The following is a 23,678-nucleotide window of genomic DNA, read 5'->3' as shown; positions in this document are numbered from 1 at the left end:
TACTCCAAACTAAACTAGTTGCTCGGAAAAAATAGGAGCAACTCCACCTGAAACTTGGGCCCATAGTCTATCTTCCCTTTTCTAATCATATTTTTTTAGTCATTCTTTGCTGGCTTTTAAAAGCTTCCCAGTCTTCTGTCCTCTCACTAGTTTTGGCCACTTTGTATGCCCTTGTTTTTAAATTGGATACCATCCTTTATTTCTTTAGTTATCCAAGGATGGCTATCTTTTCTCTTACACCCTTTCCTCCTCACTGGAATATATTTTTCCTGGGAGTTGTGAAATATCTCCTTAAATGGAATCAACCTCGTGAACCTTCTCTGAACTGTCTCCAATGCAAGTATATCCCTCCTTAAATAAGGAGACCAAAACTGTACGCAGTACTCTAGGTGTGGTCTCACCAATACCCTGTACAGTTGTAGCAGGACTTACCTACTTTAATACTCTATCCCCCTTGCAATAAAGGCCAACATTCCATTTGCCTTCCTAATGACTTGCTGTACCTGAAGGCTAACCTTTTGTGTTTCATGTACAAGGACCCCCAAGATCCCTCTGAACCGCAGTATTTTGTAATCTCTCCCCATTTAAATAATAATTTTCTGTTTTATTTTTCCTTCCAAAGTGGATAACCTCACATTTTCCCACATTATACTCCATCTGCCAAATTTTTGCCCGTTGCAGATTCTTTGCATCATCCTCACAACTTGCTTTCCCACCTATCTTTGTACCATCAGCAAATTTGGCTACATTATACTTAGTCCCTTCATCCAAGTCATTAATATAGATTGTAAATAATTGAGGCCCCAGCACCCCACTAGTTACCATTTGCCAACCAGAAAATGACCCATTTATCCCGACTCTGTTTTCTGTTAGTTAGCCAATCCTCGATCCATGCTAATATATTACCCCCAACCCGTGAGCTCTTATCTTGTGCAGTAACCTTTTGTGTGGCACCTTATCGAATGCCTTCTGGAAATCCAAATACACCACATCCACTGGTTCCCCTTTTCCACCTTGCTCGTTACATCCTCAAAGAACTCCAGCAAATTTGTCAAACATGATTTAACTTTAATAAAACCATGCTGAGTCTGCTTGACTATTATGATTTTCTAAGTGTCCTGCTACTACTTCCTTAATAATGGACTCCAGCATTTTCCCAATGACAGATGCTAGGCTAACTGGTCTATAGTTTCCTGCTTTCTGTCTCCCCCTTTCTTAAATAGGGGCGTTACATTTGCGGTTTTCCAATCCTCTTTTGAATCTATTTATACAGTTCATTTCAAAGGGATTCATCACGGTTCAGGGTGAGAACACGTTTAGCAGATGTAGGAAGATAGTGGGTGTGGATTGCTGCAGTTTGCTAGTTATTTACCCTATTTTTTTGTGACAATGGTCAGCATTCTTGATACTGTTGTTATATCCCCTCTGTTTTATTCAGCTCTATTAAGAGGTTGTTTGATCTTTCAGTTTCCAGTTCTGACAAAGGTTCTGTACCCTAAAAGTTAATCTATTCTTTCTCTTTACAGATGCTGATGAACCTTCTCTATTTCCAGCATTTTGTGTGTCTATTTCAGTTTTCCAGTTAAAAAAAAATAACTTGTTCTGAATGTAAGCAAACTGCATATCCAACAATGGGAGCATCATGTAAATCTGCCATGCTCATTTCAAGAGGGATACTTCTGCAAAGTTGAACAATATGATCTCCAAATGAAGAACAATTATTGACACACTAATGGTTTTGTTAGACTGGTTGTTTTGTACTGCTATTAAATATGAGTCTTCACTTAAACGGTTACTGTAATCTGTCACCTTCACATTAAAGACTTGAGAAAGACTTGACATTGCTCGCTTAAAATAAAATAACCAACTATATTCTCTCTTGTAATCCACACAGAATGTTTTCCACACTGACCTCGCCCTTTGTAGGAGTTCCCAATGGGCCGGCCCTGTTGTCATGTTGAATGCTCCTGGATAAACTAGAAGTTGGCATCCTGTGGAGCACAGCAAAAATATGAGTTATTTTCTCATTTATTTAAAAAAAAATATCTGACCACATTAGTTTTTTTAAAAAAATAAGTCCAATTTTAATGTCTTGTTATGTTTACCAAAAAGCACAATAAGAGGAACACAAACTGACTCAGCAACAGTGATGGAGAAATAGCCAGGGGTTTTTGTCCACCACTTCTTAACTTGGTGCCCCATTCATACCTAGCTCAAAGAGCAGGACAAATCGCTGCTATTCACCGACATTTCCTGAGGCAGCAACACTGATGGCAGTGCCAACACTGCCTCGGGCAGCAGTCCAAATGCTGCTTCCAATGACAGAAGCCTTCATCTTTTCTAGTTGAGCAGTCAACCCCTTCCCCCCATCCCTCCCCCCGTACAAATTTATGATTGCTACAAGATGAGGCAACTACAAGATGATAGCTTTGACAGAAACAAAACTGTGTGACTGGCAATTTTTGAACAACTGCATGGACGTAAGCACCAGTCTGAGCAGTTGTCTGCTGCTTTAGGGCTGTGAAAACTGCTCTGCATGCAAGAGTTCAGGGTTTTACAAAACTGCTTCTTTTTCAAGTGGTTTTGTAAAATAAATGCAGTATCGGAGATGTAAGGGGCTCAAGTCTGTCATCGGTGTTACAAAGAAAGAACCAACTAGCATTTATATGGGCCATTCAAGTCCTCTGGTCAAAGAGCTTCATAGCCAATGAGGTACTTTTGAAATGCAGTCACTGCTGTAATGTAGGGAAATGCAGCAGCCAATTTGCACACAGCAAGAAGCCACAATTAGCAATAAGAGAAATGACCAAATCATCTGTTTTAGTGATGTTGGTTGAGGGAAAAAATGTTGGTCGGGACACCAGGAACTCTCCTGTTCTTCTTTGAATGTTGCCATGGGATCTTTTACATCCACATGAGGGGGCAGAGACAAGGCCTCAATTTAACATCTCATCCAAAAGACGACACTTCCGCCAGTGCAGCACTGCACTGAAAAGAAGTGAGCCGAGAGAGATCGTGGCGGAGATGCGGCGAATGTTTGTGGCACTGGAGCGATGAGAGATCGTGGCGGTGGTGCGAATGTTTGTGGCAGAGGAGCGGCGAGAGATCGTGGCGGAGGTGCGGCAAATGAGGGTGCAGGGCACAGAAGAGCCGAGGGCCCAGAGGCAGCACGGGCCAGCCCACACTGCGATATGTGTGCGCAATAGGTCCATGCAGCAGAGCAGGTCTCCAGTCGTCCTGGTTAACCCTTGCCACTGAATAAAGGCCTAGCTCTGTCAAGCACGTGTGGTGGCTGATGTGCAACGGCCACCACATGTTTAAAAAATCCACGCACAGGCATCTTCCGTCCCTTCAATTGGAGTTCAGGACTGGAATATAGGTCCTTCATTAAAACATCTGTGAACTCATCCCTTTTGGTGTGGAAGCAAGTCATCCTCGTTCGAGGGACCACCTATGATGATGATGCACTGAAAAAGTGAGCATCTGAACAGAAATAATGCCTTTTTTGTTCTACAATATTAATACATGTCTATTTACTTACCTTGTTGTGTGTAAATTTGAGCAAGTTCTGGAAACCTCAAATCATAACAGATCCCAATCCCTGTCTTGCAGTAAGCTGTAATGGAGAGAGATTAGGATAATACATGACTTAAGGTGTGATCAGCCTTTAATTTAGAATGTACATACATGGGTATGTGTCATCAAGTAGTAGAACATGTGTTCATAATCACAACTGTCCACACAGCATGGTCCTAGACCCTGCCAAACCTTCTAGAGCAGCTGTAGAATGCAGTCTACATGCTTCACCAAAGGGAGCAGGGTGTAAGAGGGGGATAATAAATCAATAGGCAAATAACCCCAAACCATTGTCATATATTTCCCAGTAACTAATTACAGAACAGTATCTGCGAACAGAATAGGCTGGTTTTATCAGAGCCATGATACCTTACAGTGATACCAGAGCACTACTGGAATTGTGCTCTGCAATGGTATCTTGTGTTCAGCAGGATGGCATTCCTATTGTATTTGGATGGGGAAGGTGGAAGAGGGAATGGACAGCATAACTGTCACAATGCTGGAAGTCTACTGGGGTATATTTCAATTTGTAGAAAATACTGACATTCAATAAGAATCACAATCTTTTGTTGATAACAGGAATTGAAAAGGGAATTATGAAATGTTCCCTCAATGTTTACAGGAAATTAGAAATATTATCTATTGATAAAATAAAGTTTAAAATGGATACCCAGTTTGTACAATTAAAATGTGTAATTTAACATGTACATAGCAATGCTTTTAAAACAATTGCATTAAATCTCCCACGACTTGCATGATTTCGTGGCCTACGAGGTGGACAGTAGATTAACGCTTGGGTATCTGCTAATGCCCTCTGTAACGAGTACGCATGCACTCTGATTTACTCCACCGGCCAATTTCCTTCCCTCTTTACCCGACTCTGGCCTGTTCTAATACATGATTCCTTACAATGGTAGAACTACCCCTTAAATCTAATAGAAAATCTCCACTTGAAAAATTATACAGAGAGAGCGTCCGAAATCCGGAAACCTCGGGATCGAGGCAGTTCGGATTTCGGGTATTTCTGGATTTCGGAGCGCCTTTCTGACGTCCCGAATCTGGAGACGCCTGGGCCGAGGTAAAGGGGGATGGGGGTCTGGCAGCCCAGCGGGGCGAGGGGGGGGTCCAGATTTCGGAACATTTTCCGGATGACCCCGCTACGGATCCGGAACATTCCGAATTACAGAACTCTGGATTTCAGACCCTCAACCTGTATCTTCATCTTACACCAAGGTACTGCAGCGCAAGTGATACAGTTTCTATTTTAAAAATAAAGAACTTGTGTATGTAATAATGTTCAGCCATTATAAGGAATAGTGTATTAGAATTTCTTGGTATTTTTACTTACGAGTATCAAAGGTGCATAATGAATTGCCAGGAGAAAGTGTCTCAGATTCCTGGAAATGAATTTTCCCGGGTACATCAATATCAAACAAGTGAATCTGGTCCAAGCACAGAACACGGGCAGTTAGTGATTGGACTTCAGCTAAGATTTTAAATTGTGAATCATTTCCCATCTTATTGTGTGAGTATTGCCAAATCTCTCAAGCAAAGACAGTGCATATTGGCATTCAGATCATGAAAAGCAACATCCAAATATGGGTCTACGATTCTGTCATCAGCATAAGGGAGCCAATTTTAACAATGTAAGTTAATGTGGGTAAATTAGGAGAAAATGAGTAAATATCAGTAATTATCTGGAACATTGCTAAAATTCAACAAAATAAACAACGGACTAAAAGGATACACTTAAGCTCAATGACACACTAAGAGTACTGCGTATAGTTCTGGTTGCCATATTATTAAAAAGGATATAGAGGCACTAGAGAGGGTGGAGAGAAGATTGACAAGGAAGATATCAGAAATGCGAGGGTATACATATCAGGAAAGGATGAACAGACTGGGTCTCTTTTCTCTTGAAAAAAGGCTGAGGGGTGACTTAATAGAGGTCTTTAAAATTATGAAAAGTTTTGATAGAGTGGATACAGAGAGAATGTTTCCACTTGTGGGGAAGAGCATAACTCGAGACCATCAATATAAGATAGTCACCAAGAAATCCAATAGGGAATTCAGAAGAGACTTCTTTACCCAAAGAGTGGTGAGAATGTGGAACATGCTACCACAGGGAGTGGTTGAAGTGAATACTATAGATGCATTTAAGGGGAGGCTAGACAAGAGTAAGAGGGAGAAGGGAATAGAGGGTTATGCTGATAGATTTAGATGAGGAAAGATTTGAGAAGGCATAAATGCCGGCATGGACTGGTTGGGCTGAATGGCCTGTTTCTGTGCCGTATATCCTGTGTAATCCTGTATAAACCCACAATTGTCTAGAGAGTTCATGGCCACCATTCTAGCAAATGTATGCTTGCAGCAGTTGTGGTAACCTATGTTTGTCAAGGTTTATTCACCCGAGGTCTGGGATGTAGCAATACAGAACAAGTCTAGCTGTGTTACATAACACAGTTACAGCACTAAGCACATTGAACTGTCACAACAGCAAGTTTGAGATAAAGATTAAGGGGAGAAAATGTAACAGTTGTTTTACAATTATATTTTTTTTTACTTTAAAAGGTGGGCACTAATGTAGGCATGAGCAGAAGACAGAGGATTCTGAACTCAGCTCATGACAATTTTCCATTGAATTTGGTGCTGAAAATTGGATGCCGGAGTTATGTGCACAGTAGAACAGGGAGAACTTGGCTACTTTTACTATGCAATGCAATACAGTACCCACAATGTGTGTGTATACTCAATGTACTATCCACTCTGTCCAGTATATCAGTTGCATTCAAAGATCAAATACCCGAGCAAACCCTCACTTGAAGCAGACACCAGAGTATAGTTATTGGTATTGGACTAGCAGCCCTGAGGCTGAGCTCAAACCCCATCATGGAAAGTTTCAAAACTGAAATCAATAAATCTGGTAAATTGTGGGCTTTGCTAGTAAGCGCTTTTTAATTTCTAATTTCATCTCAAACCTTATCTTGCCATGGCTTTTTTACTCTGTTCAATTGCTGTACTGGGAAAGAACACTTTGGCACCAAGGTGAGTGAACTTTTCAGGGCAATAAATGCATGGTCACCTCAGTCTTTTCTAAACAAGAACAGTTAGTGCTGTTTGATGAAAAGGGTTATCTTACTGCAGTGAATCACGTCACATGCATTGCACTTGGGCTCTGTTGCTGCTTTGAAAGAAATTAAAATTTTCATTAGCAGCACAGAAAGCATCTGCTTACAGTGCAGATTCAAACGATGGGGCAGGCCAGCAAAAACGTGGAACTGTCATAGCCTATACCTGGTTTATGGGTTCCTGTGCTGGGATGCAGTGATGCAAGTTCCTTGGTTTATGCATTTTCAAAAGATATCATTTTGTGTTTCTGAGTTATTAGTCTGAGAGTGCCTGTTGCAACTGTCCAAACAATGCCAAACGGTCCCCAGAGTACCTTTGGTGCCTGCTTCAGCACATCATTTATAAACAAAACAGCAAAAGATCAACTGCACCAGCTTGCTTTTTTTTTTGTTGAACCCTATCAATTTTTTAGCTGTTGTCCTCATCGAGGCGAGGAAAGTCAGTGCTTTAGAATTGAAAACTTATTTATTCCCTGGTCTGTATTAGTATGAAACAGATGGAGGATAAAGCTACCTTTACAGTGTCTGCAGCAGTGTGCCTTTACGATAATATTAAGAAAGAGTGGTGTGATGGCACTGATAAGAGCACTGAAACCAAGACCCCAAAATTAAAATGAATGCAGGTTCAATTCCTGGCACGCTAAGCTCACAATTTCAGCCTTGCTGAGCGGAGAGGCGCAGCTAAGGCAGCGGTGTCTCCCTGTAAGGTGGAAGGGAAATCAGAGGGGAGAGTCATAACTGGGTGGCCCCCAGTAGCCTCTTAGGCCTAAATGGGAGCAAGTTTCAAGACCCAATAAAACACAAATTAGCGATTATTTACATGGAGAGAAAAATTACATTAGTAAAAAGTACAAATGTTATATTTCTCACACGAGCCGTCTCCAAGTTTCTGCAGAATTATGGGCAGTTGTGTGCTATAGCATAGTATCCAATACTAACTGGGTGGAGACTGTTCAATGTCATTTTATTTTGGACCTTTAGAAAGAAAGGATACCTTCCTCGCAGTGAAAAGGAAGTTCTTCCAATCCACTGCTCTACTCAGTCAATGCATAATAACAACAATTTTAGACCTTTCTGTATTTCAGCAGCATGGATCCATCAGGTGCAAACACAGTACAGGCATTGTAAAACTTCCCACCATCTTCCTCTGGAATAGAGCCTGCAAGAACAATACAAGCAATCAATTCCATTCGGCTACTGGCAAACACATTGCATCGTTTCACTTCTATCAAACAATCTTACAAATCCAAGTTCAAAGAATAAACTGTCCAATGTCTTCTTCTACTTTAATATAAAATAACAAAAAAAAGTTATTACTGGTTAAAAGTGTGAATAAGATATTTTTATAAGGCATTGAGGAAGAAGCTGCTTCACATGACGGAATGCAGCAATTAAACCGATTTGTTCCTTCATACAATCTGTATTAAACTTTCCAACAGAGGTCCTATATTTACCTCCAATAAGGTAAATCCGATTCTCTTTTGCTATTTCAGATAACACTTGGGTTGACTCCCCTGGGATTTTTTCTGCATATTCTGGGAAATAATTTGTTCCATATGGAGAATTGAAACATTCCTGTGATGCAAGATACATGGAATCTTTAAAAACAAATATTCATAAAAATAAAGCCATGCAATATTCAAAATAACCATTATCTGAATTTTGTTCAAGATCACGTCAGAAAAAGTGACGATGTTACAAGGTTATATCACAATAAAAAAGTCTGAATGATGTAATTATGCACAAAAGAAAAGCTCAAACAGTTTACAAATGCCATTTGAATTACTGGATTGTATTATACCTTTACTTCACCATCAGAGGTATTTTCCGTAATATAGATTTTTTGCTTCCTTTTCTGCATCTCCCCCATTTATGTACAAGGAAAGTGAAAGATGAGGAAAAACCTATTTGGCCTATCTAGGACCCTAACTCTTCAATATTGCTTACAGCTGCACTCTTTTCAAAACCCTCCATGTCCTCACCCCTCCCTATCTCTGTAATCTCCTTCAGCCCCCTCCCCCGAGATATATGTGCTCCTCAAAGTTTGCCCTGTTGAGATTATAATCGCTCAACCATCGGTGGGCGTGCCTTCAGCTGCCAAGGCCCTATGCTCTGGAACTCCATCCCTAAACCTCTCCGCCTCTGTACCTCTCTCTCCTCCTTTAAGGCGCTCCTTAAAACCTACCTCTTTGATCAAGCTTTTGGTCATTTGCCGTAATTTTTTTCTTATGTGGCTCGGTGTCAAATTTTTGTCTTATAACACTCCAGTGAAGTGCCTTGGGACGTTTTACTACGTTAAAGGCGCTATCTAAATACATGTTGCTACTGTTGTTGCTGAACATCTCCATAGTCCCCGTCTCTACCACCCTGTTGTGCAGACCAGTCAAAATATTCACGACAATACAAGAAATACCCCCAACCTCTATTTCAGGAAGGATAGACAGAAAGGAAAAGGAGGTGGGGTGGTGTTGCTAGTTAAAGAGGAAATTAACGCAATAGTAAGGAAGGACATTAGCTTGGATGATGAGGAATCGGTATGGGTGGAGCTGCGGAATACCAAAGGGCAGAAAACGCTAGTGGGAGTTGTGTACAGACCACCAAACAGTAGTAGAGGTTGGGGACAGCATCAAACAAGAAATTAGGGATGCGTGCAATAAAGGTACAGCAGTTATCATGGGTGACTTTAATCTACATATAGATTGGGCTAACCAAACTGGTAGCAATGCGATGGATGAGGATTTCCTGGAGTGTATTAGGGGATGGTTTTCTAGACCAATATGTCGAGGAACCAACTAAAGGGCTGGCCATCGTAGACTGGGTGATGTGTAATGAGAAAGGACTAATTAGCAATCTTGTGCGAGGCCCCTTGCGGAAGAGTGACCATAATATGATAGAATTCTTTATTAAGATGGAGAGTGACACAGTTAATTCAGAGACTAGGGTCCTGAACTTAAGGAAAGGTAACTTCGATGGTATGAGACGTGAATTGGCTAGAATAGACTGGCGAATGATACTTAAAGGGTTGACGGTGGATAGGCAATGGCAAACATTTAAAGATCACATGGATGAACTTCAACAATTGTACATCCCTGTCTGCAGTAAAAATAAAACGGGGAAAGTGGCTCAACCGTGGCTAACAAGGGAAATTAAGGATAGTGTTAAATCCAAGGAAGAGGCATATAAATTGGCCAGAAAAAGCAGCAAACCGGAGGACTGGGAGAAATTTAGAATTCAGCAGAGGAGGACAAAGGGTCTAATTAGGAGGGGGAAAATAGAGTATGAGAGGAAGCTTGCTGGGAACATAAAAACTGACTGCAAAAGCTTCTATAGATCTGTGAAGAGAAAAAGATTAGTGAAGACAAACGTAGGTCCCTTGCAGTCAGATTCAGGTGAATTTATAATGGGGAACAAAGAAATGGCGGACCAGTTGAACAAATCACGAAGGAAGACACAAATAACCTTCCAGATATACGAGGGTACCAAGGGTCTATGTGAAAAGGAGGAACTGAAGGAAATCCTTATTAGGCGTGAAATTGTATATGGGGAATTGATGGAATTGAAGGCCGATAAGTCCCCGGGGCCTGATGGTCTGCATCCCAGAGTACTTAAGGAAGTGGCCCTAGAAATAGTGGATGCATTGGTGATCTATGGACTCTGGATCAGTTCCTATGGACTGGAGGGTAGCTAATGTAACACCACTTTTTAAAAAAGGAGGGAGAGAGAAAACGGGTAATTGTAGACTGGTTAGCCTGACATCAGTAGTGGGGAAAATGTTGGAATCAATTATTAAAGATGAAATAGCAGCGCATTTGGAAAGCGGTGACAGGATCGGTCTAAGTCAGCATGGATTTATGAAAGGGAAATCATGCTTGACAAAACTTCTAGAATTTTTTGAGGATGTAACTAGTAGAGTGGACAAGGGAGAACCAGTGGATGTGGTGTATTTGGACTTTCAAAAGGCTTTTGACAAGGTCCCACACAAGAAATTAGTGTGCAAAATTAAAGCACATGGTATTGGGGGTAATGTACTGACGTGGATAGAGAACTGGTTGGCAGACAGGAAGCAGAGAGTCGGGATAAACGGGTCCTTTTCAGAATGGCAGGCAGTGACCAGTGGGGTGCCGCAGGGTTCAGTGCTGGGACCCCAGCTATTTACAATATACATTAATATTTAGATGAAGGAATTGAGTGTAATATCTTCAGGTTTGCGGATGACACTAAGCTGGGTGGCGCTGTGAGCTGTTAAGAGGACGCTAAGAGGATGCAGGGTGACTTGTACAGGTTAGGTGAGTGGGCAAATGCATGGCAGATGCAGTATAATGTGGATAACTGTGAGGTTATCCACTTTGGGGGCAAAAACAGGAAGGTAGATTATTATCTGAATGGTGACAGATTAGGAAAAGGGGAGGTGCAACGAGACCTGGGTGTCATGGTACATCAGTCATTGAAAGTTGGCATGCATGTACAGTAGGTTGTGAAGGCGGCAAATGGTATATTGGCCTTCATAGCTAGGGGATTTAAGTATAGGAGCAGAGAGATCTTACTGCAGTTGTACAGGGCCTTGGTGAGGCCTCACCTGGAATATTGTGTTCAGTTTTGGTCTCCTAATCTGAGGAAGGACGTTCTTGCTATTGAGGGAGTGCAGCGAAGGTTCACCAGACTGATTCCTGGGATGGCAGGACTGACATGAGGAGAGACTGGATCGACTGAGCCTGTATTCACTGGAGTTTAGAAGGATGAGAGGGGATCTCATAGAAACATATAAAATTCTGACGGGACTGGACAGGTTAGATGCTGGAAGAATGTTCCCGATGTTGGAGAAGTCCAGAACCAGGGGACACAGTCTAAGGATAAGGGGTAAGCCTTTTAGGACTGAGATGAGGAGAAACTTCTTCACTCATGGTTGTTAACCTGTGGAATTCCCTACCACAGAGAGTTGTTGATGCCAGTTCGTTAGATATATTCGAGAGGGAGTTAGATATGGCCCTTGTGGCTAAAGGGATCAAGGGGTATGGAGAAAAAGCAGGAAAGGGGTACTGAGATGAATGATCAGCCATGATCTTATTGAATGGTGGTGCAGGCTCGAAGGGCCGAATGGCCCACTCCTGCACCTATTTTTTTATGTTTCTATGTTTCAAAACGACTCCGCAACAATCTAAATCCATGCTCCCTCAGTAGTGCACTGCTGGGAAGAGCTAAATTATGCAACAAGCAGGATGAAAACCTTTGCTTTATTTTTGTTACTGATTGTTTTACTTACAGGGAGCGCTACAATCTTTGCCCCCTTCACTGTTGCTTCCTTCACTAGTGTTCGGACTTTGCTGTGGTTGCTGGCTTTCAAGGGCGAGACCTTGAGCTGAATAAGTGCCAAACGGAATTCTAGGAATAAAAAGTGGGATAACAAACAGTTGTTAATAAATAACTGTCAATACCAAACCTGTATTGAGCTATCACCAGATCTTCAAAATGAAGAATTACCACCAGTTAGGCCCACTCGCAGCAGGGCCTGCTTGCAGACCTTTTCAATCTGAGAAATGGGCCTTACTTTTGATACAAAAGTAAAATACTGCAGGTGCTGGAATCTGAAATAAAAACAGAAAATGCTGGAAATACTCAGCAGGTCAGGCAACATCGGTGGAGAAAGAAACAGAGTTATCGTTTCAGGTCGATGACCCTTTGTCAGAACTGACTTACATTTGATAAACTGTTTCATAAAGACAAGAGTGCTATACAGTCCACTGTGCACTTATTATTCTACTAATGTGGGACTATCTTTCTTTAAGGCCATGAAGTTAAGTAAACACAGGCTCAATTCAATTAGAGTTTGATCAGGGAATTGTGGAGATTAGAATATGCTTTTTTATTTATACGCAGCACTTCAGAAGTATCTAACATTTTAAGATTGTCTAGATATTTAACAAAGTGCAACATCTGTGCATGTTAGATATACATTTTTTAAAATTTGCAAATTTACCAGAGCTGCTCACACAGTTTCATATCAACAGTAATGTTAAATCATATAAACAACATATATAACTCAGCTGCTGAAGTGTGGGTGTGCATTTCTTTAAAGCTATAAAGTTTATCAGATGTTAAATAAAGTCATTCGAAGGTTAATTGCTATCCAGGCTGGTATCATAACTTGCGACAAGTCTCATTCACCTGTCACCCTTGTGCTCGCTAATCTACATTGGCCTCCCATCCACCAATGCCTTAAATTAAAAATTCTCAGCCTTGTGTTAAATTAAACATTTTCATCCATGGTTTCCCAGCTCCCTATCTCTGTAACCTCCTCCAGCCCTACAACCCTTCAAGAACTCTGCATTTCCCCAATAGTGGCCTCTTGCGCTTCCCCTACTTCCTTCACCCCACCATTAAAAACATAAGAATTAGGAACAAGAGTAGGCCATCTAGCCCCTCGAGCCTGCTCCGCCATTCAACAAGATCATGGCTGCCATGCCTTCAGCTGTCTAGCTCTAAGCTTTGGAATTCCCTCCCTAAACCTCTCTGCCTCCTCCTTAAAACCCACCTCTTGGACAAAACCTTTGGTCACCTGTCTCCTTCTTTGGCTCGGTGTCAATTATTTTTTGTCTGATAATGCTCCTGATTTGTTCTATTAATTAGCTTGAAATCCAAAACTAAAATAACAGGAAAAAAGTAACACATATTACTGGGAGTCACTCAAAGTTGTGTGAAAATAACAATAATTTGTATTTATAAAGCCCCTTCAAATTGGAAAATGTCCCAAGATCCGTAATCAGACAAAAATTGATTCTGAACTGAAGGAGATATCAGGAGTGGAGATTGAAAATTTGGTCAAAGGAGGTAGGTTTGAAGGGGGGTCTTACAGAAGGAGAGGTGCAGAAGTAGAGGCTTAGGGAGGGAATTCCAGAGCTTAGACAGCTGTAGGCACGGTAGTCAATGGTGGGGCGAAGGAAGTCAGGGACGCACAAGAGGCTAGATTTGGAGGAACAGAGAGTTCTTGGTGAGTTGTAGGGCTGGAGGAGATGAGGGTTTAAACAGCAGATGGGCTAAAGTAGGGGTGGAGATGGGGGATATTACGGAGGTGGAAGGAGGCAGTCTTTGTGTTGGACAGTATTTGGTTGGGGAAGCTTAAGCTCGGGATCAAATAGACATCGAAGTTGAGAACAGTCGGCTTCAATCTGAGACAGTGATGGGTGAAATAGATGGAATTGGAGGCAAAGGTATGAGTTTGTAGCCAAAGACAATGGCTTCAGTCTACCCAATAATTAAATGGAGGAAATTGCAGATCAACCAGGACTGGATGTCGGCCAGCAGGCTGACAACACAGCAGCAGTGCAGGGGTCGAAAAAGAGGTAGTGGAGAGGTAAAGCTGGATGTCCTCAGTATACATGTGTAACCTGACTCCATGTTTTTGGATGATGTCGCTGAGGGGCAGCATGTAGATGAGGAACAGAAGGGGTGCCCAGGATAGATCCTTGGTAGATTCCAGAGGTAACAGTGCAGAGGTGGGATGAGAAGCCATTGCTGGACATGCTCTGGCTACAATTGGGCAGGTATAAGAGGAACCATACAAGAGTAGTCCCACGCAGCTGGACAAGCAAGGAGAGGGATTGGAGAAGGATAATGTGGTCGACTGTGTAAAAGCCTGCAGAGAGGTCGAGAAGGATGAGGAGGGATTGTGCAGCATGGTCACAGAGGATGTCATTCGTGACTTTGATTCGGGCTGTATCAGTGTTGTGTCAGGGATAGAAACTTGATTGGAGATGCAAACATGGAGTTGCAGGAAATATGGGAATTAATTTGAAAGGTGACAATACGTTCAAGAAGGGAGGTGGGAGATGCAGCAGTAGTTTGCAAGGATAGTGGGATAGAGAGTGAGGTTTTTTTTTAGGAAGGGGGTGATGCTGGCAGTTTTGAATGGGAGGGGGACAGTACCTGAGGAAAGTCAGCTAGAATGGCAGCCAGGAAAGGAAGTTGGGTGGTCAACAGTTATGGGGATATGGAGTTGAGAGAGCAGGATGTCTCATGGACAAGTTAGGCTCGGAGAGGGCATGAGGGGAGGTAGGAGAAAAACAGGTTCAAGGTTCAGGGTTAGGGCCGGGGAACTTTGGCTTGGTGGTGGAGCATGTTGCCCATGAAGAAAGAGTCAGACTGAACACTGTGAGCTCAAAGTAAAGTGTGACCATAGTCTTTTATTGCAGGTCTCCAGATTACCTCTCCAACCTGTGAAGCCTCCTTCAATACCTGTGCTCCCAAGGGATTATGGGATCCCTTGGGACTCCAGGGGATGAGCCCTCTGGTGGCTGTACAGAGTAAATACAAGTTCACATATATAACAACACTCCACCCCCCAAAAAGTCAATAGTGTAACTATTTAAAATGTGTGTCGATCTGGGGCCCTTCTTGCCCTGGTTGATCATCTCGGTGTGAAAGCTGGTGTTGTTGAATCATTTGTTGGGCCCTCGCTGGGCTGCTGTGCGGCTGGCCTTGCTGGGCTGCCTGGTGTGTTGGGCCCTGCTGGGCATGATGGGTTCTGCTTCGTGGTCATCCGTGGTGCCGGTTGCCACTGGTGTGTATGTTGGGGGATCAAAAAAGATAGGGTCCAAGGTGGGTTGCACAGGATAGTCCGTGAATCTGAGTTTGATTTGGTTCAAGTGTTTCCGGTGAATGAGTCCATTTGAAAGTTTGACCCGAAACACCCTGCTCCCCTCTTTGGCCACGACAGTGCCGGGAAGCCACTTGGGACCTTATCCATAATTTAGTACAAATACAGGATCATTGATTTCAATCTCGTGTGACACATTTGCGCTATCATGGTATGCACTTTGTTGAAGCCGCCTGCTCTCTACCTGTTCATGTAGATCAGGGTAAACTAACGAGAGCCTTGTCTTAAGTGCTCTTTTCATGAGCAGTTCAGCAGGTGAGATCCCAGTGAGTGGGGTCTCGTGCGGTAGCTAAGCAGGACTCGGGATAGGCGAGTCTGCAGTGAGCCTTCACTTACCCTCTTCAAGCCTTGCTTAATGGTTTGCACTGCTCTCTCTGCTTGACCATTGGACGCTGGTTTAAACAGGGCAGATGTGACATGTTTGATCCCGTTACGGGTCATGAATTCTTTGAACTCAACACTAGTAAAACATGACCCGTTGTCGCTCACCAGGATATCGGGTAAGCCGTGTGTGGCAAACATGGCCCGCAGGCTTTCAGTAATGCTAGCTGACATTATATCACATTCAATCCATTTGGAGTATGCGTCTACAACCACAAGGAACATTTTACCCAAGAACGGGCCTGCATAGTCGACGTGTACCCTAGACCACGGTTTGGAGCGCCAAGACCATAAACTTAGTGGCGCCTCCCTGGGAACATTGCTTAATTGCGAGCATGTATTACATCTGTGAACTCAGGACTCTAAGTCCGCATCGACACCAGGCCATCACACGTGGGATCTGGCTATCGCTTTCATCATTACGATGCTTGGGTGGGTACTGTGGAGGTCATTGATAAAGGTGTCTCTGCCCTTCTTGGGGACCACTACTCGACTGCCCCACAGAAGGCAGTTTGCCTGGATAGGCATTTCATCTTTGCGCCGCTGGAACGGCTTTATCTCTTCCTGCGTTTCCACTGGGACACTGGACCAGCTCCCACCAAGCACATAGCTTTTGACTAGAGATAATAAGGGGTCCTGGCTTGTCCAGGTTTTGATCTGCCGGACGGGTGATTGGTCACTCTCAAATGCTTCCATAACCATGGCTAGATCTGCGGGCTGCTCCATTTTCACCCCCGTGGTGGGCAATGGCAGTCTACTGAGAGCATCAGCGCAGTTTTCTGTGCCTGGCCTGTGGCGGGTGGCATAGTTGTATGCGGACAACGTGAGCGCCCATCTCTGAATGCGGGCCATCCATTGGTAGTTATCCCTTTACTCTCGGAAAACAGGGATATAAGTGGCTTATGGTCAGTTTCCAATTCGAATTTTAGCCCGACAGGAATTGATGCATTTTTTTTAACCACAGAGACACATGCTAACGCTTCTTTTTCAATCATGCTGTAGGCTCTTTCAGCCTTAGACAGACTCCTGGATGCATAAGCAACCAGTTGCAGTTTCCCGAAATCATTAGCTTGTTGCAATACACACCCAACACCATATGACGACACATCACATGCATTCTCGATTGCCTCCGTCTTCGCGTTGGTGGGCCTGATGCCGTCCGCCGCAATCCTCCTTCCCAAGAACTCCACTTCAGACGCCAGGAAAACGCACTTCGAGCAGTTTAACCTGAGCCCCAAGTGGTTGAGTCAACTAAAAACCTCCTCCAGGTTCTGCAGGTGCTCGACTGTGTTCCGACCTGTGACCAAGATGTCGTCCTGGAAGACCACGGTGTGCGGGACCAACTTCAGTAAACTTTCCATGTTTCTCTGGAATATCGCCGCCGCTGATCGGATTCCAAACCGGCATCTGTTATAAACAAAATTACCTTTGTGCGTGTTGATGCAGGTAAGGGCCTTTGATGATTCCTCCAGTTCCTGCGTCATGTAGGCTGAAGCCAGCTTCATGAACGTCTTTCCTACCGCCAGCGTTGCAAAGAGATCGTCGACCTTTGGTAGTGGGTATTGGTCCTGCAGGGAGAAACGATTGATAGTTACTTCGTAATCGCCACAAATTCTGACGGTGCCGTCTTCCTTGAGGACTGGGACAATAGGACTGGCCCACTCGCTGAACTCAATCGGTGAAATGATGCCCTCTCTTTGCAGCCGGTCTAGCTCGATCTCTACCCTTTCTCTCATCATGTACGGTACTGCTCTTGCCTTGTGATGGATGGGTCGGAATTAGGTGGATCTGCACTTTTGCTCCTTGAAATTTCCCGATGCCTGGTTCGAACAGCGAAGGAAATTTGTTTAAGACCTGGGCACACGAAGTGTCGTCAGCGGGCGATAGTGCTCGGACGTCGTCCCAGTTCCAGCATATCTTTCCCAGCCAGCTCCTGCCGAGCAGCGTGGGACCATCGCCCGGTACCACCCAGAGTGGTAGCTTGTGCACCGCTCCATCGTAGGAGACCTTTACGGTAGCACTGCCGATTACAAGAATCAGTTCTTTCGTGTAAGTTCTTAGTTTCGTGCGAACTGGAGTTAAGACTGGCCTTGAGGCCTTGTTGCACCACAACCTTTCGAAAGTCTTTTTGCCCATGATGGACTGGCTCGCACCCGTGTCCATCTCCATTGACACTGCGAGTCCATTTAGTTCAACATTCAGCATTATCGGGGGACAATTCCTGGTGAATATGTGCACCATATGTACCTCTGCCTCCTCTATCTGAGGCTCTGGTTCGTGGATCTGTTCTCCTCTGAAACATGGTGGTTTGCAGGTTTAACAGCTTTGCAGCTCGCCTGCACACTCGTTGGAGGTGTCCCATTGTTCCACAGCCCTTGCAAACGTACTCTTTGAATCGGCATGAATGGAAATGATGATCACCCCCGCAGCGCCAACAAGGTGTTAATGGCCTTGCATTCATCACCCTTGATGGTGGACTTAGTCATCTGTGGACGTGCAGCTGCAGGTATGTGTGACCTGCCCTGTACGTTATGATTCGAAAACAACATCACTTTGTTCACACTTGTAGCAGCACTTGTTTGCTGAGAGATTTGCTTAGTGTTGTCACTGGTGGCAATGAACGCCTGGGCTATCGCTATGGCCTTACCCAAGGTTGGGGTCTCTACAGTCAAAAGTTTGCAAAGTATGGTTTCGTGGCCAATGCCAAGTACGAAAAAAGTCTCTGAGCATGTGCTCCAAATGCCCTTCAAATTCGCAATGTCCTGCAAGGCGTCTTAGCTCAGCGACATAACTCGCCACTTCCTGGCCTTCAGACCTTTTGTAGGTGTAGAACTGGTACATCGCCATCAGAATGCTTTCCTTCGGGTTCAAATGCTCTCAGACCAGTGTGCACAAATCATCGTATAATTTCTCCATGGGTTTCGCTGGAATGAGCAGATTCTTCATGAGGCCATACGTTGGTGCCCCACAGACGGTGAGGAGGATCGTCCTTCGTTTGACAGCGCTCTTTTCCCCATCTAGCTCGTTGGCCACGAAGTATTGATCGAGTCACTCCACAAAAGTTTTTCAATCATCTCGCACTGAAAATTTCTCCAGGATGCCCACTGTTCTCTGCATCTTTGGGTTCGCTGTCTGTATCTCGTCACCAGTTGTTGTGTATGGAGAAAGAGTCAGACTGAATACTGTGAGCTCAAAGTAAAGTGTGACCGTAGTCTTTTATTGCAGGTCTCCAGACTGCCTTTCCAACCTGTGAAGCCTCCTTAAATACCTGTGCTCCCAAAGGATTATGGGTTCCCTTGGGACTCCAGGGGATGAGCCCTCTGGTGGCTGTACAGAGTAGATACAAGAGCAGAAGTAGCTGAATGGATGGTCCCGATCTTAGTGACTAATGTGTGCACCTGGGAGTATGCTCAAAACTAAAACAACAGGTGCATACATTACAGTGACAAAGCAATCCAGGAGCTCCTCGCACTTGTTGGAGGTAGAGGTGGGGGAGGAAGGGAAGAGGGGTTTCAGGCAACCATAGCTGGTGAGGGCTTGGGAACCTATCTACCGCAGTTTGTTAGCTAAATAATGAAGCATGGTGCTGCAATCAGCACCAAAGGCAACAGTGGAGTCAACTATGCAAGTACACTGAACGGTGTGAAAGGGACTCATGTTCTCTGTCTCAACAAAGTGACACTCATGTTCATAGTTTTACTTAAACAAATTCTTCCATGCCAAAAACGGTTTTAAGCGTAGTCTTCCTGAGAGAGAGCTATCAGGCGGTTCACTTTTTAAACTTTTAGATAAAGTAAAAACTTGTCTTTTTGGGATGGGGGCATGGATTGTAAACCCACGGACAGGAACAGTTTTCTTTAAACAGAAACACGCGCGGAAGATGTTACTTTTTTCCGCACAAAATAAATAGTGACTGTCACTGGAAATAAATGATACGCAATTGCTCTGCAACACGGCGGTAAGCTAACTCCTAAAGGACAAGAAACGATGTGCATTCGAATTACAATTAAGCTAAACCTGTAAGATAAAATACTTCAAATCACTCGAAATCAGAAGACTTCGTAAATATATTTGCACAGTCTTTTAAACCAAGTGAGATTTGAAATCCGGTGTTTCCGATTGAGCTGTGGACTATCCATCGGACAGCAGCAAGCAACAAAAAACATTCTGTACAGAATGACTTTCAACTTTTGATGATGGCCAAAAGCAAAGAAAAGCAATTGTATTGACCGTTCTCTAATAACTTACTTGTTATCGCTCCTGACATGTTGTCCGCCATCGACAAGCCCTTGACAGTGTACAACCCAGGAAACTGCTGCCTCTCCACTCCACTGCCTGGGTCTCGGCACTTTCCGGCAAGCAGCGAGGCGCTGCTCGGGAGATGTAGTCCTGCACTGTGTTGAAATGGACTACAGTAGCCATTGCGAGCAAACGGTAGACTCAAAAACTCATCCGGCCAGTTCTGACTTGTATCTCGAAACAGTAGCAGAATTCATTTCCTACTACAGAGTATAATTATTCATAGTATGGTTATATGATTTTCTCTCAGCAATACAATGCAATCGTTATGCCTTAATGAATAATTTTAGATATTTTCTTTAACAAAGGCACAATTCAAAAGCAAAACTTATCAACTGCCGGGAATATACAAATGGAGATGTCAGCTGCTTTTCCTTTGATCGCAACTGTGTTTTGGTTGAAGCCAAATCGTGGGTAAAACTAAAATTTAAATTTAATCTGAGCTGGTTCAAATGTAAAGACAATTCGGCGAGCCGACTCTTCGATTTAAAACTGGATGGGGAAAAAAACAAGGAGGGAAGCATTATTCTGGAAAGGGAAGGAAAAGAAGAATGCCTCAGTGAACTCTTCGGTGATTGTGAGAGTGCCTCTATGAACTGGAGGGAGGATTAGAGAAGCGTGGTTGGTTTCGAGAGGGTAAAGTGAAAAAAGAAATACTTGTATTTATATTCACGACCTTATGACGTCCCAAATCGCTTTACAGCCAATAAAGTACTTTTTGAAGTGTAGTCACTGTTGTAATGTAGGAAGCGCTGCAGCCAATTTGCGCACAGCAAGCTCCCACAAACAGCAATGTGATAATGACTAGATAATCTGTTTTAGTGATGTCAATTGAGAACACCGGGGATAACTCCCCTTCTCTTCAAAATAATGTCATGGGATCTTTTACATCCACCTTAGAGAATAGTCAGGGTCTCGGTTTAAACTCTCATCCAAAAGACGGCAGCTCAAACAGTTTCGATTTTTGTGCTTATGTCTCAAGGGTGGGTCTATGAACCCATGACATTCTGACTGAGCCATGATTTTGATGGCTTTGAGGTGGAGGATTAGAAAAAGAGAATGTGTGTGAATTTGGGATGTAATGAGTGCCTTCATGAACTGAAGGGTTAGATGACAGAATGCCTCTGAACTGAAGGACTATTGCCTGTGTTAAGGGGTGGGTAGGGTGGCTGTGCGAATGGAAAAATTAATGGAGCTTTTGGGGAAGTGATGATCTGTTTGGTCTATTGAATATGGATAAAGCCAAATGCCACTTTCCTATTTTAGATTAAAAAATCCAACTGTGAAGTAAAACTTGGCTTAAAATGGTCCAGTATGTTTTTATTTAACAAAGCAGCCTATTTTGATATTGTTGTGTCCTTAGATGCTCTAATAATGACTCCACGAGGCAATGTGTTGTACTTGAACTGTAGTAACCATCGTCTTTTATTTGTTAACTCCAGAGTGAGGTTCACACCTGGTGGCCTGCCTGTTATACTAGGCCAGGCACACCTGTACAGGTAAACTACAAGTCTCCCACTGCTGTGCCCTCTGGTGGCACACCTTGTGATAGTACCAACAGTAGCCATGTAGGATACATGACAGATATCACAGAATCATAGATCAAAAATATATATAAAGACATTGAAGATAGAAAGGGGGGGGGGGAGATAATTGAAAAACTAATTAAATTGAGAGGATAAAACCCCATGGATTGCATCCATGCATATGAAAAAGTTAGGGAAGAGCTAGCAGAGTCACTATTACATAATATATAAATTCATTAGAAAAGGTAATAGTGCCAGAAGACTGGTGGACATCTAATGTTATTCCTATACTTAAAAAGGGCGATAGAACAAGTCCATAGGAACTATAGACCAATTAGCGTAAAGCCGGTGGTAGGAAAGATAATGGAATCTTTACTCAAAGATTTAATAGAAAATCATTTAGAAACTGAAAAAATAATAGAGTAGTCGGCACAGATTCCAAAAGAGAAAGAAAGTCATGCTTGGCCAACTTTACTGAATTCTTTGAGGAAGTAACAGAAGGGGTAGATACGGGATAGATGTAATATATTTGGATTTCCAAAAGGACTTTGATAAGGGTACCGCTTGACGAAGTAGACTCATGACTAAGGTCAGGAAAGAAGATGTGGAGTCAGGACAAGTAGCAGAATAGATATCAAACTGGCTACAAAACAGAAAACGGAGAGTACAGGTTAAAGGTAGTTACTCAGATTGGCAATAGGTGGAAAGTGGTGGTCGAAAAGGATCGGTGCTAGGACCATGGGTTATTCACCATTTACATAAACGATTTGCACTGAGGAATTGGAAGAACAATTTCAAAATTTGTGGGTGACACCAAATTGGGAGTGTAGTTAATATAGAAAAGGACTGCGAAAAAATAAAGACGACATTAATAAACTTGCAGACTGGACAGTCTGGGGCTCTTTTCTCTAGAAAAAAGAAGACTTAGAGGTCTTCAAGATTATGATAGGGTAGAAGATGTTTCCACATGCAGATGAGACCAGAAATAGAGACCATAAATATAAGATAGTCATTAATAAATCAAATAGGGAATTCAGAAAAAACTTCTTCAGCCAAAGAGTGGTTAAAATTGGAACTTGCTTCAAGGGGGAGGAGGGGGAGAGAGAGGGGGAGGAGAGAGAGGGGGAGGAGGAGAGAGAGGGGGAGGGGGGGGAGGAGAGAGAGGGGGAGGGGGGGAGGAGAGAGAGGGGGGAGGAGAGAGAGGGGGAGGGGGGGAGGAGAGAGAGGGGGAGGGGGGGGAGGAGAGAGAGGGGGAGGGGGGGGAGGAGAGAGAGGGGGAGGGGGGGGAGGAGAGAGAGGGGGAGGGGGGGGAGGAGAGAGAGGGGAGGGGGGGGAGGAGAGAGAGGGGGAGGGGGGGGAGGAGAGAGAGGGGGAGGGGGGGAGGAGAGAGAGGGGGAGGGGGGGGAGGAGAGAGAGGGGGAGGGGGGGGAGGAGAGAGAGGGGGAGGGGGGGAGGAGAGAGAGGGGGAGGGGGGGAGGAGAGAGAGGGGGAGGGGGGGGAGGAGAGAGAGGGGGAGGGGGGGGAGGAGAGAGAGGGGGAGGGGGGGAGGAGGGAGGAGGAGGAGGGGGAGGGGGGGGAGGAGAGAGAGGGGGAGGGGGGGGAGGAGAGAGAGGGGGGGGGGGAGGAGAGAGAGGGGGGGGGGGGGAGGAGAGAGAGGGGGGGGGGGGGAGAGAGAGAGGGGGGGGGGGGGAGAGAGAGAGGGGGGGGGGGAGGAGAGAGAGGGGGGGGGGGGAGGAGAGAGAGGGGGGGGGGGGGAGAGAGAGAGGGGGGGGGGAGGAGAGAGAGGGGGGGGGGAGGAGAGAGAGGGGGGGGGGGAGGAGAGAGAGGGGGGGGAGGAGAGAGAGGGGGGGGGAGGAGAGAGAGGGGGGGGGAGGAGAGAGAGGGGGAGGGGGGGAGGAGAGGGGGGGGGGGAGGAGAGAGAGGGGGAGGGGGGGGAGGAGAGAGAGGGGGAGGGGGGGGAGGAGAGAGAGGGGAGAGGGGGGAGGAGAGAGAGGGGGAGGGGGGGGAGGAGAGAGAGGGGGAGGGGGGGGAGGAGAGAGAGGGGGAGGGGGGGGGAGGAGAGAGAGGGGGAGGGGGGGGGAGGAGAGAGAGGGGGAGGGGGGGGGGGAGCCCCCCCGG

The 23,678-nt window shown here is 44.5% G+C and overlaps 1 protein-coding gene across 2 annotated transcripts in view; it reads right to left on the bottom strand.

Annotated features, from left to right (window-relative positions):
* nit2 (nitrilase family, member 2) overlaps positions 1 to 20,169 on the bottom strand; it is a 34,957-nt gene extending 14,788 nt beyond the window's left edge. The window contains exons 1-7 of one of the 2 annotated variants that reach the window (XM_070892998.1): positions 19,984 to 20,169; positions 11,965 to 12,083; positions 8,159 to 8,279; positions 7,775 to 7,863; positions 4,925 to 5,018; positions 3,542 to 3,616; positions 1,913 to 1,991 (exon numbers count right to left, since the gene is read on the bottom strand). In XM_070892998.1, coding sequence (XP_070749099.1) covers positions 1,913 to 1,991; positions 3,542 to 3,616; positions 4,925 to 5,018; positions 7,775 to 7,863; positions 8,159 to 8,279; positions 11,965 to 12,083; positions 19,984 to 20,014 — 608 coding nt within the window. In that variant the 5' untranslated portion in view covers positions 20,015 to 20,169. The remainder of the gene's footprint in view (positions 1 to 1,912; positions 1,992 to 3,541; positions 3,617 to 4,924; positions 5,019 to 7,774; positions 7,864 to 8,158; positions 8,280 to 11,964; positions 12,084 to 19,983) is intronic. The other variant, XM_070892997.1, reaches the window with a different exon arrangement.
* Between the last annotated feature and the right edge of the window lie 3,509 nt (positions 20,170 to 23,678).

The sequence above is a fragment of the Pristiophorus japonicus genome, chromosome 11, assembly GCF_044704955.1.
Source record: "Pristiophorus japonicus isolate sPriJap1 chromosome 11, sPriJap1.hap1, whole genome shotgun sequence".
In the NCBI taxonomy this organism is placed as follows: Eukaryota; Metazoa; Chordata; class Chondrichthyes; family Pristiophoridae; genus Pristiophorus; species Pristiophorus japonicus.
The sequence above is the reverse complement of the archived record's forward strand: the minus strand, read 5'-3'. Positions and strand labels throughout refer to the sequence as shown.